Source organism: Pleurodeles waltl, chromosome 3_1 (assembly GCF_031143425.1).
Source record: "Pleurodeles waltl isolate 20211129_DDA chromosome 3_1, aPleWal1.hap1.20221129, whole genome shotgun sequence".
Classification (NCBI taxonomy): Eukaryota; Metazoa; Chordata; class Amphibia; order Caudata; family Salamandridae; genus Pleurodeles; species Pleurodeles waltl.
This window is the reverse complement of record NC_090440.1, coordinates 368,396,000-368,413,015: the sequence shown is the minus strand read 5'-3', so window position 1 is coordinate 368,413,015 and position 17,016 is coordinate 368,396,000. Positions and strand designations below refer to the sequence as shown.

General features: G+C 45.0%; 1 protein-coding gene across 4 annotated transcripts in view; it reads right to left on the bottom strand.

Annotated features, from left to right (window-relative positions):
* Positions 1-3,040: 3,040 nt before the first annotated feature.
* Positions 3,041-17,016, bottom strand: part of GABPB1 (GA binding protein transcription factor subunit beta 1) — a 368,057-nt gene continuing 354,081 nt past the window's right edge. For 2 of the 4 annotated variants that reach the window (XM_069222545.1, XM_069222546.1), the window contains exons 10-11: positions 4,617-4,673; positions 3,041-4,363 (exon numbers count right to left, since the gene is read on the bottom strand). In XM_069222545.1, coding sequence (XP_069078646.1) covers positions 4,211-4,363; positions 4,617-4,673 — 210 coding nt within the window. In that variant the 3' untranslated portion in view covers positions 3,041-4,210. The remainder of the gene's footprint in view (positions 4,364-4,616; positions 4,674-17,016) is intronic. The other 2 variants (XM_069222547.1, XM_069222548.1) reach the window with 2 other exon arrangements.

The window sequence follows — 17,016 nt, the reverse complement described above, 5'->3', positions numbered from 1 at the left end:
TTTCTGCACCAATGCTTTTGGTGTCAATGATTTCGAAGCTGTAGGCTTAGATGCTGCAACTTTAAGCGGCAAAGGTGTCAGTGAGGCATGGCTTCTGAAGATGTGAGATTTTGGTGCCTCAGCACCATATTGTGGACAGGGGCATGATGAGGCTAGAGAGGCCTTTCATCCTTTCTAGTCTCCGAAGCCTTCTCTCGATGTCAAGAGGAATGACTTGGTCACTTGCAGAACACTAAGACCTGTGCCTCTGAAAGGACTGCTGGGCCGATCCGATCTGCTCTAGGATGCAGCTCAACCTGTGGAGTTGTCTTTGTCTTTAGGCCCATGGATGTCTCCGGCTCGAGAATCTGGGCTTCCTTGAACAGGGATAGAAGGCTGCCCCTCTTCATCACTGACTCCGGTGTCACTGTTATAGTCCCAGGATGCAACATAGAGTGGGCTGCCTGTTGAGTTGTCCTCTTCATATTCGCCTTCCTCTTCAGCACCAATAATCTCCTGTCCTTCCAGCACCTCCTGTTTATCAGTGGTCTCCATGCTATGGGCAAGGAGACGTGTACGGTGGCATCTTAAAGTGTTTTTGATGTGAACTGTTGACACATTGCACAGTCCTGGTCATTGTGTTCTGGACAGAGATACATATTGTACAACAGGTGTGAGTCATTGTGAGGGTAAATACAGTATCATTGTGGGCACCTTCATAATGGGATCTGTCCTGTCATCCCACCTGGAACCCACTCTGTTCCCCATGGAAGACACCACGTGCCCATAGTTGATATTTGGTCACAAATGCCCAGGCCACGTCGAGGGGTAGATGCTCGACGACGTCAGCTTTTTCCTCTTAGGTAGACCTCGAGAAGGGGCATTGACAGTGAGCTTCAGTACACCAGAACGGCAAGGTAAAACAATCTGGAGATCGAGCCGATGAGTATGCACATTACCCTCAATAGGAGTCAGCACTGGATGTCGTGACTTGAAAGACTTCTTTGAAGAAAAACAAGTGGTAAAAGTTGGAGCCCAAAACTAGATGGCTGGAGTGTGCACAGTATGCGTTTCTACATCCACACATGGTACGAATACAGATTATTTTTTATCTAATCTAAAATACTGATGTTTCTAGAAGCAACAGTACTTTTAAGAACTGAGAGAAGAAAGCCAGATTGATGAATAAGATGTATACCTACAGTAACTTTTCCCAGGTTTGATGAAACACATGAAAGTGCAAAGTACCATTCCTCTAGCTGTTTGAGGCCATAAATTATCAAACTGCGCGGGTAGTTTCTTCCAAGATCTCTTCTAGCAATGCCCGACCAGAACTGCTGAAAGAAAGCTTTAGGGCTTACCAAAATGGCTCTAAAGAGTGGTACATAGCAAAGGGGACAGAAAGCTCACAATGGGTTTGTATGCAGCCAGAGATTGGGGTTAAATAGGTAGTACAATTTTCAGACGGTGGTGCATCCCTCTTGATTACTAACTCACTGACGCTATGAGACAGTCACAGAAACAATGGTGATGTAAGAAAGGACACTGGCAAACAAACACTGATGCTTGATTGATATAGATTCGGGATAAATCCTGTACACAAAGCTAGCTGCTTTAGTTACAAGTGAAAGCACACACTTTAGGTAGACAGCTGAAGAAGAATAAAATGCGTCAACAAATGTGTCCCTTACTGTTAACACAACATTTTTTACACTAGTTAAAAGGACCCTTTACTAAAGTAATTCGCCACAAGGACTACGTTTAGTTATGACTATCAGTTTTAACCACAGAAAAAAAACACGACAGTAGTGCAGTCCCTATCATTTTCCTCTTCATTATTGCACAAAATAGACAAATAATTAAAACAGCAAAAGTTCTATACTATTAACATGTATCCTATGGAAGAGAGAAAGCATTATTTTTGCCAGATCATCAGTCACCAACAAAATAAGACGAACTAAACTGAGTTGGCTTATGTGTCTATGCTGTAACATCAGGTGTGACACTCACAGTCAGTAAAGGCTCTTAGCCAACACTATTTGTCTAAGACTTTCCCTTTGCGTTCTCCATTGCAAGTATGTGCTTGTTAGGTCCAGTATGTAAAGTGTTGTCGACTAAGAAGTCTATTCACAGCTGAAGAAATAACAATTGTGTTAACTTGGTACCTGTCCAGAGTCCTGCATTCATGTAGCAAACATGGCTCCCATAAAGTCTCTTTCCTCGTTACTTACATTAAACATGAAAGGCAAAACAAGTTTCTTAAACAATTATTTAAAAAAACAAAAACCTAGTAAAGCAGACCCCAATTCTAGGCACGTATCTAGAAAAACACGAAAAATTGAATACGGTGTTGTTCAACATTAGTGTATAATGATTTGCAACAGGTGTTCAAAAAAGTAACGTTTCTTGTGTTTTAGATTTAACAAACTCATATAGATTACTAAGCCTGTCGCTTAACATTCAACATTGGAAATGTTTTGGATACTGGCTAATTCAAATATTACACCTGACATTTAGCGCTGGTCTGCATAAAGAACCTGACATTTGCGTCACCTAATCTTTCTTTAGCTGATAATACTACACTTTGAAAATGAAATAGGTGAGAAACTAACGGTGCAATTCATGATTAGTAAATATTGCTTCAAGAAAATAACAGTTTGCGTCTGTCATTACCCACAGTACAGATTGGGTTGACTATTCTCCCTGACGAATAGAGTATTTACTGACAAGAACCTGTTTAAATAAAGAGGCGTGCAGCATTAGGTTTGGGAAAAAACCCAGATGCACATATACGTCTGTTATTGCGTTCAAGTGTTCGCGGTTTCTTTAGAGCACTACAAATTTGGTGTACATTGCTTTCAGTAAAAAAATACAGGTGAATGAGATATGTAATAATAATAACGCTTTGTAATTACACGTGCTACGTACAAAAATATACTTGAGCGAGATGGATGATTGCAGCTGGGAATAGGCGCGCTTTATAAGAATTGATCATATCATATCACAAAATATGCATAATACCCAAATAACAAGGACCAGCCAAAGATTTATAGACGATATAAACTGTCTCAATTTATATTTTAGTTCTGCGTTTTTAAAGCAACACTTTTAACAATAAAACCTGGAAAAAAGGGAAAGTACAACGGAAGCAAAGTTATTCCTTCAACAGGGTTAAAATGATTGTTAATATGGTACAGCTTAACGGGAACGTGACAGAATCACTGCTCAAAAATAAAAGGGCGATTAACTAACTGTAAACCATAACAATACAATGAGACCGAAAGCATGACATTACAAAACCTTCAGTTGATTAACTGAATGTAATTCATCTTTCGTCGACAGGATTAGACTTTACAGTGAAGACAAATTTCAGAACTAATTAGCACGAAGGTTTCCGTTAAACATTATATTAAGCTTTGTTTAAAGGTAGACTGCATGATAAAAAATATATTTATTCCCTTTTCTTTCACAGGATTTACATGTGCAGTAATTGCATTTGTACTAGTTTCTAGGAAGAAATCCATCATTCACGATACATCTGATGGTCGGTGTACTCGAAATGACCTTCGGTATAATTCCTTAAAGCGTTCTTCATCTTGACTGAAATTAATTATGCAAGATATGAACTTAAATTATATATAAAAAAAACATGCAGCATATGTACAAAGGCAGAGTTTTAAAAAATAGCTTCATATAGACGAACATCTACTCCGATATATCGCATGTTGAAGAATATAAAAGTTGTAATTTCTAGAAAAAGATTTCAGAGACTGGTAATGAATTCTGGAAAATTATTTCCAATAGAAAATAGACTGTTTTGATGGAGGTCTAGTCAATGAAGAAAAAAAAAATCAAAAATCACTTGTCAAGTAAATGTTGATTGTAAACCGTAGATACCTATGGAGTGCTTTCCTAAATTATGAAACATTTCACAAAAATGTTGGATTGCCATAAGTATTTCAAGAGTCCTTCCAAAAGTTAATATTAATTGTGTAACAGTAAAAAAAGGGGACTATGTACAACACTTAATTTTAAATACTTCCCACAAGGCCAAAGTGTCCAAGGTAATAGCCTTTCTTTTGTTACAAGAAATTCATCAGAGCGCATGGTTTGAGTCCATTTCTCAAGCCGAAGTCCCTCTTTTATGCTTGCAACATAAGGTTAATTGCCATCAAGTGCACAGTTCAGGGTTGCATTGAAAAATATAAAGACAAATGGGCAGGTGTCCTGATTAAACAGCTTCTTGATTAGTCTGAATTCGTGTCATGGCCTCCAGTTTCCGCCTATAAGCTTCTGCTTCCTGTTCTTTTTTTAAAAGCTGTTGTCGATACTTGTGTGCTTCTCTGTTAGCTTCATCCAATTGTTTCTGTAAAGATTCTCTCTCCTAAAAACAATGGAAAGGTTTCAATCAGCTAAGATTTAGTTGCATTTAAAATATAAGGTACTTATCTAAAGATACATATGACAGAGACATTTATCAAAGGAAATTGCGGGCTATCATGCACAGCTGATTATCAGAAAAAAAGACAAAACAAAAACTATTCAGGTAAAAAAAATAAAAAAAATAAAGCCATTAATACACCAGTTAGTGGTTGATGTTCTCTCAGAAAAAATATCTTCAAATTACTTTTATTTACCTGAGAGAACTCTTGAGTATTCACAATATAGATTTCTGACCCAGAAGTTTCTGGAATCTGGCAGATCAAAGAAAAAAAGTTAAAAAAACAAAAAAAAAAACAGGCTTTAACTTTCCTAACCTTTAGGACTGATTATTTTCTTCTGAAAACAGAAGTGAACAAGGTACAACATTTCTTGTATGCGCAAAACATTTTCAGTGTTAAATAACACATCACAATTACAGGAAGTTTCAGTTAATACTACCTAGTTACACAGCATATCAGTACACTATGGAACATTTAGGGGGAAAACCGAGATGAAAACCAACTCTAACACTGCATTACGACATTCCTATTGTTTGTAGTTAAAATCCAATTATTGAGAATTCGAGTTAAAAACATTGTTATGCTTTGCCAATCATTGTAAGCATACTAGTCTACCCTCCATCAACCAAAATATCTTGAAACAAGTAAACCACCAACATACATATGCCATGCTCAGGTTGTGCAAAAATAGACTACTTTCATTTAGATCAATGCCATTCTCACCGAGAATATTTAGAGCTTTGTGATTGAAGAAAGATGCATAAACAGTGAAATAATTCTCAGGAAAATTTAACCTGCAATACATACGGAGTAAATACTTGACAAATGAAATACAGTAACTTGTATAACATTTATTTATGCACATATTTATTATTTAAACGACATGGAGCATGATGTAGTCTCAGATCAGAATGAAACAGTAGCGGTCATCCGGTGTTGCAGATAGTTTGCACAGGACACAAGACAGCCAACTATGTCCAGGCAACGTTAACCTTCCAAAGCTGCCACAAGTTATAAGGGAAAGGCCTTTGGACCTTGTTGGATTTGACTCTTTCTGCAGTGTCACCCCCCCAAATCTGACTTACCCATCCTATTTTTGCTGAATTCGTTTTAGGGTGGCCTTAGGACTCACTGCTTATCAGTGCTAAAGTTCTTGTGCTCACTCCCTAAAACATGGTAAAATTGGCTTACATCACATTGGCATATTTAATTTACTTAAAGTCCTTAGTAAAGTGGTATATCACATACCCAGGGCTGGTAAACTAAATGCTACTAGTGGGCCTGCAGCATCTATTGTGTCATCTTCTAAAGTAGCACCTTAAAACATGTCTCGGGCCTGCCATTGCAGGCTATTAGAAGTTTTGAACTGCCAATTCAAGTTGGCAAAATAACTCCCTTGCCAAGCCTTAAACTCTTGTTTTACTACATACAAGTGGCCCGTAAGGTAGACTCTATACAGCCCATTAGGCACAATGCAATATAATTGAAAAGTTGGACATGTACGTTTGAGTTTTACATGTCCTGGTAATGAAAAAAATGTTAACGTTGGATTGAGAGCAAGTAGAAAAGTCATATTGTAATTTAAAATCCTCTTAATGGAAAAGTTAGATTTTAAATCACAGTTTTGAAAATGGCACTTTTAGAAAGTTGGAATTTTCCCACCCTATTTGGTGCCTGCGTTTTTTTTCTGGGTAACATGACTAAGTGTAGTTGGCTATTTTATATTCCTCCCAAACAGCCACACAATAGAGGGATTAAGTGTACCTGCCTGGATGGGCCATCTCAGGCAGGATGGGGGGGGACAGGGTTTGCCCTGGGGTGTGTCCTGCCTTCACACAAAGAACTTCACACTAGTCACACTAGTCCATTGTGCCTGTAGCCAGGCTGGATTTAGGGTAGGGAGGCAGGAAATTCCAGGCACTTCTGAAAGGGGTACTTCTAGAAACTTTACTTCTAGAAATGTCTCCTACTTCAAAGGGGGCACACCAGGTATAAATATAGGGCCTTTAGAACCACTCTTTAGCACATTCCTGGACCTGTGGATACTACAGAGGAAGGACATCCTGCTGCCTTTCTGCTGCATGAGGCCAGTCCTGCTTGCTGAGAAGGAAGATGGGACCTTCTCTTTTTATCCCAGGCTCAAATGACTCCAAGGATCAGGCCATAGGGACACAACAAGCTCCAGTGGCCCCTCTGCAACTGACCTGCTGCAACTGGACCTGCCTGAGCCATGCTGGCCTCTGCTGGAGTGAGTTCTTCATCTCCAAGAAAAATTGAGATCCTGGAGTTTTGGGCTGTTCACAACCGCAAACGGACCAGTTCATGCCAAGTTCTTGCCGCCTGCCAATGCGAAGCTCTGGTGGACCTGACTCGTCAAGTTACAGCAACTGCCAGCAACTGAGATCTTCATTTCACGCTACAGCATCAAAAGCCCGCTGTGACTGCCAACGTGAATCTCCAGCAACGACCACCCACAATGCTCGCTAGGACCTTAACTCTACAATTCCAGTCCACGACGCCCGGCCTGCTCTTCACTCTACAGCAACAACCATCCATGATGCTCTCCCTGCTCCTCGTGGCCTCTTTTACCACAAAGGGAACACTGCGCTGGAATTTCTAAGGTAACTTTTTTTCAGCAGGTCTAACCTGGTCCCTGTATGAGACCTGCGCTCCACCGCAGCCGGCCTGAACTTGTAACTTTCACCTGCTGTCACAACCAGATAGCCGCAAATGGCGCTTTGTGCTTTAGGTGCTATGCTTACCTTACAACTGATGGTAGATATAGGTGGGCTTGAAGGCCACTACTTAGGAGCAATATGATCTCTCTGCCTGCTCCAATGGGTTTACCCTGGCTTGACTGGGCAACAACTGCACAGAAAGAGGGCCACTGTAGCCTGAATCCCGCAGTGCCTCTTTTTGCAGCAGGCCACATCCAAAGGGGAGTTATCTTGACTGGTTACAGAGGCCGGTGAAATTTCCAGCGAAGCTTACACATAACAAAGAACATCAAACCCTGTGTGCCTGATTTACATTTCTGGGCTTGCCAAAACACCAAGACTATCTGCAAATGAGCTGCATCTTTGAAGTTCTCTAGGCTTACTCACTTTAGGGACCTAGTTCAAGATGGGCAACTCCTTAAATTTTACTTGGCTGTTGACCAATTCAGCATCCACAAGGGCCAATTCCTGACCTACAGAGTCTTGACTAACATGTTTTGCGCTTACTGGGGCATTACAGCAGAACAGCTGCATACCCTGCTCCTGTGCATGTGCTATTCACGATGAACAAGGGCCGCCACCCCATCACCTGGCAGGATTGAGCCTTGAGAGACCACACACAGGTGTCACCGAGTATGCTCCAAGAGGATTGGGAGATTGTTCTTGAGTACTCACATTCTGTTTTCCTGCAACAGCTGATTCAAAAGTATCCAATTTTTTTTATACGCATATGGCGTAAGTTACCCCTGAGAAGCTTAAATTAATCAATCATGATGCCAGGCATTCATGTCCTTTTGCTAACGGTCTCCAAGTGGATGTTCAGCACATGCTATGGAACTGTCCCTCCCTACCTTACTACTGGAGAAGTTTAATAGACACTTTTGCCTGTAGCCAACTACCAAAGCCTTGAAAACTGGGTGCATGTGTGTTAGGGCTCTTTAAAAGTACCCAGGAAAACGAAGTAGCTGTCTGCTGCACTGACTTGGACCTATCAGTACCTAAGTATACAGTTACTATGACATGGCGAGGGAACATGCCTCACTCGGCGACTTCTTAGCACTATCCCTTACTAAGATGGGCTAAAGCCAAAAGTAAGGCATCAAGGCGCTAAGAGGGGGCTTCGCAGCACTCTATATTTACTGATGGGACAACATATTACTCCAGCTTTTAAACGTTAAAAAGGTGCTTGGCCAACCACCGGACAAGATGGCCACTCTCTAGTGCGGCTCTGATCCCCTGATTAATTTAGTACTCGCAATATCTGCTACTCCATTCAACCCGTGGGCATAAGGACTCGGTACGGGATCCAGGAAAGCCCAAGGAACCGGCTGTGCTGTACCAACTCATGTGTTGCAAGAAGAAACTTGATGCGGCCTGCTGCGTCGGGAAGCCAGGCCCGGTGTCTACATTACATCCCGGCGGCGCCACATGGCAGCTGTGTGTCGCTGGCAGCCGCCAACACCGCCCTTTGCCACAGCAGGTGGAACGGGGTGAACCGCGGAAAAAACATGGGGACAGACACTCCCTGTGGAGGGCTGTGCAGACGACTGGGTGGGCCCTCCTCCATACCTGAGATGGTGTGGGGTGCTCCGCTCTGATGGTGACGACATGCCACACACGGCAGCTGGGCATAACTGATTTAAGAGACGGGCCCGCAGCTGGCACAGGCAAGCTAACCCTGTGAGAGCCCTCCTGACCCCCGCTGATATAGTGAACAGACTCACACGTGATGACAGGACATCAAGAGTTGTAGCCTACTCCATCATGTGCTGTCACTGCGGCCGCACTGGACGGCCCTCTGGTTTTATTGCACACACTTTCCCAGCTACTACACAGACGGTGAATAAAACTTTCACTATATCCTGTAGCCAGGCTGGATTTAGGGTAGGGAGGCAGGAAATTCCAGGCACTTCTGAAAGGGGTACTTCTAGAAACTTTACTTCTAGAAATGTCTCCTACTTCAAAGGGGGCACACCAGGTATAAATATAGGGCCTTTAGAACCACTCTTTAGCACATTCCTGGACCTGTGGATACTACAGAGGAAGGACATCCTGCTGCCTTTCTGCTGCATGAGGCCAGTCCTGCTTGCTGAGAAGGAAGATGGGACCTTCTCTTTTTATCCCAGGCTCAAATGACTCCAAGGATCAGGCCATAGGGACACAACAAGCTCCAGTGGCCCCTCTGCAACTGACCTGCTGCAACTGGACCTGCCTGAGCCATGCTGGCCTCTGCTGGAGTGAGTTCTTCATCTCCAAGAAAAATTGAGATCCTGGAGTTTTGGGCTGTTCACAACCGCAAACGGACCAGTTCATGCCAAGTTCTTGCCGCCTGCCAATGCGAAGCTCTGGTGGACCTGACTCGTCAAGTTACAGCAACTGCCAGCAACTGAGATCTTCATTTCACGCTACAGCATCAAAAGCCCGCTGTGACTGCCAACGTGAATCTCCAGCAACGACCACCCACAATGCTCGCTAGGACCTTAACTCTACAATTCCAGTCCACGACGCCCGGCCTGCTCTTCACTCTACAGCAACAACCATCCATGATGCTCTACCTGCTCCTCGTGGCCTCCTTTACCACAAAGGGAACACTGCGCTGGAATTTCTAAGGTAACTTTTTTTCAGCAGGTCTAACCTGGTCCCTGTATGAGACCTGCGCTCCACCGCAGCCGGCCTGAACTTGTAACTTTCACCTGCTGTCACAACCAGATAGCCGCAAATGGCGCTTTGTGCTTTAGGTGCTATGCTTACCTTACAACTGATGGTAGATATAGGTGGGCTTGAAGGCCACTACTTAGGAGCAATATGATCTCTCTGCCTGCTCCAATGGGTTTACCCTGGCTTGACTGGGCAACAACTGCACAGAAAGAGGGCCACTGTAGCCTGAATCCCGCAGTGCCTCTTTTTGCAGCAGGCCACATCCAAAGGGGAGTTATCTTGACTGGTTACAGAGGCCGGTGAAATTTCCAGCGAAGCTTACACATAACAAAGAACATCAAACCCTGTGTGCCTGATTTACATTTCTGGGCTTGCCAAAACACCAAGACTATCTGCAAATGAGCTGCATCTTTGAAGTTCTCTAGGCTTACTCACTTTAGGGACCTAGTTCAAGATGGGCAACTCCTTAAATTTTACTTGGCTGTTGACCAGTACAGCATCCACAAGGGCCAATTCCTGACCTACAGAGTCTTGACTAACATGTTTTGCGCTTACTGGGGCATTACAGCAGAACAGCTGCATACCCTGCTCCTGTGCATGTGCTATTCACGATGAACAAGGGCCGCCACCCCATCACCTGGCAGGATTGAGCCTTGAGAGACCACACACAGGTGTCACCGAGTATGCTCCAAGAGGATTGGGAGATTGTTCTTGAGTACTCACATTCTGTTTTCCTGCAACAGCTGATTCAAAAGTATCCAATTTTTTTTATACGCATATGGCGTAAGTTACCCCCGAGAAGCTTAAATTAATCAATCATGATGCCAGGCATTCATGTCCTTTTGCTAACGGTCTCCAAGTGGATGTTCAGCACATGCTATGGAACTGTCCCTCCCTACCTTACTACTGGAGAAGTTTAATAGACACTTTTGCCTGTAGCCAACTACCAAAGCCTTGAAAACTGGGTGCATGTGTGTTAGGGCTCTTTAAAAGTACCCAGGAAAACGAAGTAGCTGTCTGCTGCACTGACTTGGACCTATCAGTACCTAAGTATACAGTTACTATGACATGGCGAGGGAACATGCCTCACTCGGCGACTTCTTAGCACTATCCCTTACTAAGATGGGCTAAAGCCAAAAGTAAGGCATCAAGGTGCTAAGAGGGGGCTTCGCAGCACTCTATATTTACTGATGGGACAACATATTACTCCAGCTTTTAAACGTTAAAAAGGTGCTTGGCCAACCACCGGACAAGATGGCCACTCTCTAGTGCGGCTCTGATCCCCTGATTAATTTAGTACTCGCAATATCTGCTACTCCATTCAACCTGTGGGCATAAGGACTCGGTACGGGATCCAGGAAAGCCCAAGGAACCGGCTGTGCTGTACCAACTCATGTGTTGCAAGAAGAAACTTGATGCGGCCTGCTGCGTCGGGAAGCCAGGCCCGGTGTCTACATTACATCCCGGCGGCGCCACATGGCAGCTGTGTGTCGCTGGCAGCCGCCAACACCGCCCTTTGCCACAGCAGGTAGAACGGGGTGAACCGCGGAAAAAACATGGGGACAGACACTCCCTGTGGAGGGCTGTGCAGACGACTGGGTGGGCCCTCCTCCATACCTGAGATGGTGTGGGGTGCTCCGCTCTGATGGTGACGACATGCCACACACGGCAGCTGGGCATAACTGATTTAAGAGACGGGCCCGCAGCTGGCACAGGCAAGCTAACCCTGTGAGAGCCCTCCTGACCCCCGCTGATATAGTGAACAGACTCACACGTGATGACAGGACATCAAGAGTTGTAGCCTACTCCATCATGTGCTGTCACTGCGGCCGCACTGGACGGCCCTCTGGTTTTATTGCACACACTTTCCCCGCTACTACACAGACGGTGAATAAAACTTTCACTATATCCTCATAATAACACTAACACTGCATCCAGAAGGCAGTCGGATCGCGAAGACAGTGCACCACTACTTGCGCCGCTTAGACAGTCACCCATCCTTTCTTCTTCGAGGTAAACACCTGAGCTACACTGCGTGGGATACATCTCCTGGGGGAGTGGTGAACAGTGCAGCTGGGAAACCAACAGGCCACTGGGGGAGTCTGAGAACCCTCTGGGCTGGCAGTTGTGAGCACTGCTGCACCACCCGCTTCCAACTGCTTCTTCACCACCTAAGGTAAACGACATATAGAAACAAGTGACTGGAAGTACACCCATTACTGGAGGCGGGAGGGGGGGGCTGGGAGACATGCTGTCCATCAATCCAAGCTAGACAAGTACACACTCCCGAGCGAGATCCCTGAAGTGGGAGCATCACTGGAGCCCACTATGACAACTTCATATCGAATTCTGCCTGAGCCAGGACCCCTCAGGCTTCAAGATATTATGGAAGCTATACAGGGGGTCCGTACCTCCCTAGAAACCAGTATTGACTCAGTAACAACAGAGCTATCACTGCTGAAAACAGACCTGCAGAATATGGCCACCTGAGTGAAACAAGTGGAAGAATCTACCGCCTCCCCTCAAGTGACACAGATGCTAAAAACTCAGGTGAATGAACTGCAAGTCCTGACTACCAATCTACAAGCTTGGTTAAACGACTATGCAGGCCGATTGTGTAGAAACAACATTCACATTATAGGGGTGCCCGAACATGCAGAGGAGCACGCAGTCGACCTGTTTGTCGAAGATCTTATCCTTAAGGAACTACAGCCACAAGGTCTCTCAAAGTTTTCCTCAATGGAGCGCGCTCATCCGGTCCCTGGAGCGGCCCTAGGAGGTTTAATTTTCAGGATCGTGATGCGATTTTGCAGACAGCTCACAGAGACCCTCACCCTTCCCCCCCAGTCCTGTATGAAAACACAATTATAACCTTTTTCAGGGTTAGTCTGTTAGTCTGGTTAGTCTGTCTTGCAACAATCTGCCCCTAAAAGGTGCAGTGCAGCAGCCGGACTGCACAATCTTGTTGTCCTGCATGGAGCAGCGAGTGCATGGTAAAAGCTTTCCTTTATGAGAGGCATACACAGGGGGTACTGAACTTTGATAACAGCTACCTATAGTCAAATATATTGGGTTGGGGCAAGAGGCACTCTGCGGAGTTGGGGTGGTGGGCGGTTTTACATCCACCCCACAGGGAGTGGGGATTGGTTCAGATGTTATTTAGTTCTATTTTGGGAAATGTTGGTGTATTTAATGCGCAGCACACACTCTTCGACTCATTATGAAGCCCCCCCGCCCCCTTGGGTCCTCATACTATGTCTGCTCTTCAGCTCCACCACTATGTATTGCTGCCCTGAGTGGAGGACTCACCTTACATATACCCATGACATTGACCACACCAGATATTAAGTTCATCTCCTGGAACATTAACGGTCTGGGAGACAAATTAAGGAGGGGAGTGGTGTTTCAATACCTTAAGAGGCATGCCTCAGACTTCGTTCTCCTGCAAGAGACACACTTACAAGGCAACACTTACTAAGCCTTAGACCGTTGGGGATTTAAAACTTTAGTTCACGCGGGACATACCTCAGGGTCCCTAGGAGTAGGCACACTGATATGTAAATCTTTGCCCTTCAGAGTCCAACAGACCTGGGTTGACCGGTATGGAAGAGATGCAGCAGTTTCGGGACTGTGGGAGGACACTATGATTAACATAGTTTCGGTCTACATCAACCCACGACTGCATGGCGCTGCTTTTGCTGCACTTAGCACCCTTTTATTAAAACTCCCTGGGGGGGGGGGGGAACTACTGCTAGGTGGAGATTTTATTGCGAATCATTGTGAGATTAAAGACTGTTGGCCGTCCAGACAAACTGGTCTGCCCAGTCACTCCTTGCCAGAGTTCCTAGTAGCATTGGGGGTTATAAACACATGATGCGTTTGTCACCCAAGGGAGCTGCAGTACACATTTCACTCAGGGGCCCACAGCAGCATGTTATTAATCAACTACATCCTTGCCCTCCCACACATGACCGCTCACCTTAAGAAGATTTAAAATCTAGTAAAAGGTATATCCGATCACTCTACGATTTGTGTGACATATGGTGGCTCATCTGACTCGGACCAGCGCTGTCTAATAATCAACCCCTGGTACCTCCAGATTCCATCTATTCGCGAAAGCCTGAACAAAACAGCGAAACATTACTTTGAAGAAAATACAGGCTCAGTAGAGTCAGCGCAGAGGCTGTGGGAGGCTTACAAGGTGGTAATGACAGGTCAAGGGGTCTCGCTGAGTGCAGAACACAAGAAATAAAAAACACGCGTCTAGAGGCTTTGGAAAAGGGGATTCATGACCTAGAGTCTAGAATCACATGTCTGGGCCAGGAGCCTGAGCGCTACCGCTTGGCTTTGAAGCAAAAATAGTTTAGAGACGTTGCAGCAGATGCAGCTCACTCACAGTATACAGATCGACAATGACGCTTGTATCAAGTGCGCAATAGGGCTGGAAGACTACTGTTTTGGCTAGAGGCCAAGGAGAGGGCAAACCAATGTGTACCTGAAATCTTGACGGACAATGGGGACTGCTTAAAGGGTGAGCAACATTGCTGATACGTTTGCGGCTTACTATACACAATTATATTCCCCTGCTTTGTCAGCTACAGCAATTGAAGCTTGTGAACTGTTGTCTGATGTTAATCTCCCAGGAAATAACACATGATGAAATAATACAAGCCATATGCAACTTGTCTACTGGTAAAGCCCCGGAACCCAATAGTCCTTTGAAACTTACAAACTCACAGCAAACACAATTGTCCCCCATCTCCTTACAATGTGCCTAGAAAGCCATGACAAGGGTGTCCTACCTCAGGATCAGTGGCTGGCCAGCATAGTGGTAATAATCAAGGAAGGTAAAATGTCAGAGACCTGTACTTCATACAGACCAATCTCACTCCTCAATGCTGAGGTGAAGATACTCACAAAACTCTTGGCCTCCCGGTTAGTCAAAGTGATCCGCTCACTGGTCCACCTGGACCAGTCTGGCTTCATGCCAGGATGAAGTACTGCCCTTAACCTGAGACGTCTCTATTGTGTACTGAGTCATGTACCTCACATCCGAGAGGATACCCTGGTTTTCTCTCTTGATGCACTGATGGCCTTCGATACGAGTGAATGGCCGTTTCTATTCGAGGTCCTCCAGCCATTCGGCTTTGGAACATGTTTCTTGACTTGGGTACATCTCCTTTATGCACAGCCTTTGGCTTAAGTAACTGTCACTAGAGGCACATCTGCATCATTCCAGCTCCGGCGAGGCACTCGTCAGGGCTGCCCACATTCCACCTTAATCTTTGCCCTGGCTCTGGAACCACTGGTGGTCTGGATATGTGGGGATCCCCTAATCTGAGGCCTAAGATGGCCAGATGACTGGGAGGATAGAATACCCCCATTTGTCAATGGTATTTTGCTCTACGTAGCAGAACCCGAACATACTGTTGATAGGATTCTGCATATCCTTATGCAATTCCACTACTATTCAGGCTACACTATCAATTGGGATAAATCTCTGATCTACCTTCTCTGTGGCAAAGTCCTGAATCTGCCCATCAGATGCACTGTCCAAATAACTACATGGGGGTTCCGGTATCTCGGCATCTATGCCACCAAGGCCCCAAGTAACTTTCAAGCCCATAATTTGACACCCCTCCTGGGGTGCTTACAGAAAGAAGTTGAGCGCTAGAGATCTCTTTCCCTGTCACTTCTAGGCAGGGCGGCCATATTTAAAATGATGATGCTGCCTTGCTTCCTACATGCCCTCCATAATACACCTTACCCCATCCCTGCCTCCTATTTCCGAAAAATCAACTGTGCAATATGTAGTCTGCTCAGGGATGCAGGCCCCGCACGCATAGCCATCAAAAAGCTAACAAGGGGTTTGTATGACTGGGGCATTGCCCTGCTAGACATGCGTACTTACTACTGAGAAGTCCAAATGGTAAACATTAAACACTGGGTCCATCTCCCTGTGTCAGAGCCAGCTTATCAAACAGACTACTGGACTGTGCAACCTGGGGGCTTCCAGCGGGCACTTTACAGGGGAAAAAAAACAGACCTTCCCTATTCCCGCAGCTGTAACTCTCACCATCTCGGATGAAACACTTCACTCATCAAGTTGGAGAAACATGATTACGTGGGCCACCAGCTACGGGACAATGCAAGGATAGGCACTCTGGGTACACAACCGGGTATCCGTAAATGGTATATCATTGGAATAGCAAAGGTGATGACTTGTGGTGAATGGCGCCGTCCTCCCCTTCTCAGATCTTCAAGCAGAGTATCAGCCAGCTCCCATGGAAACCTTCCGGTATCTGCAAATCCGAATGCACTGTACACAGCGTTACCAAAAGCAACAGAACCCCCACCCCCACACCCGAGTCCTCCCCACTTGAAAAGCAACTGTTAAGTGAATACATGTCTGTAGGAAGTTGGCTCTGTATATACTATTTCAAAGTAAGAAATAGTGTGCACAGAGTCCAAGGGTCCCCCTTAGAGGTAAGATAGTGGCAACATTACATAATTCTAATGCTCTATTTTGTGCTAGTGTGGTCGAGCAGTAGGCTTATCAGAGGGTAGTGTTAAGCATTTGTTGTACACACACAGGCAATAAATGAGGAACACACACTCAAAGACTTACTCCAGGCCAATAGGTTTTTATATAGAAAAATATATTTTCTTAGTTTATTTTAAGAACCACAGGTTCAAGATTTGCAGTAAACACTTTAAATGCAAGGTACTTCACTTAGATACTTTAGGAACTTTGAATAAAAGCAATATCATATACAGTCTTTGTAAAAATGGCTATAAGCTATTTTCAAAGTGGACACTGAGCAAAAACCAACAGTTCCTGGGGGAGGTAAGTAAAGGTTAGTTTGTGAGGTAAGTAAAACACTTACAAGACTCAGTCCTGGGGCATAGGCAGCCCACCGTTGGGGGTTCCAGGCAACCCCAAAGATACCACATCAGCAGCTCAGGGCCGGTCAGGTGCAGAGGTGCCCAAAACACATAGGCGCCTATGGAGAACAGGGGTGCTCCGGTTCCAGTCTGCCAGCAGGTAAGCACCTGCATCCTTGGGGGGTAGACCAGGGTTTTTTTGTAGAGCATTGGGGGGGGGGGGGGGACACAAGTAGGCACACAAAACACACCCTCAGCGGCACAGGGGCGGCCGGGTGAAGTGTGCAAAGCAGGCATCAGGTTTCAGATATGAAACAATGGAGGGTCACTCTAGC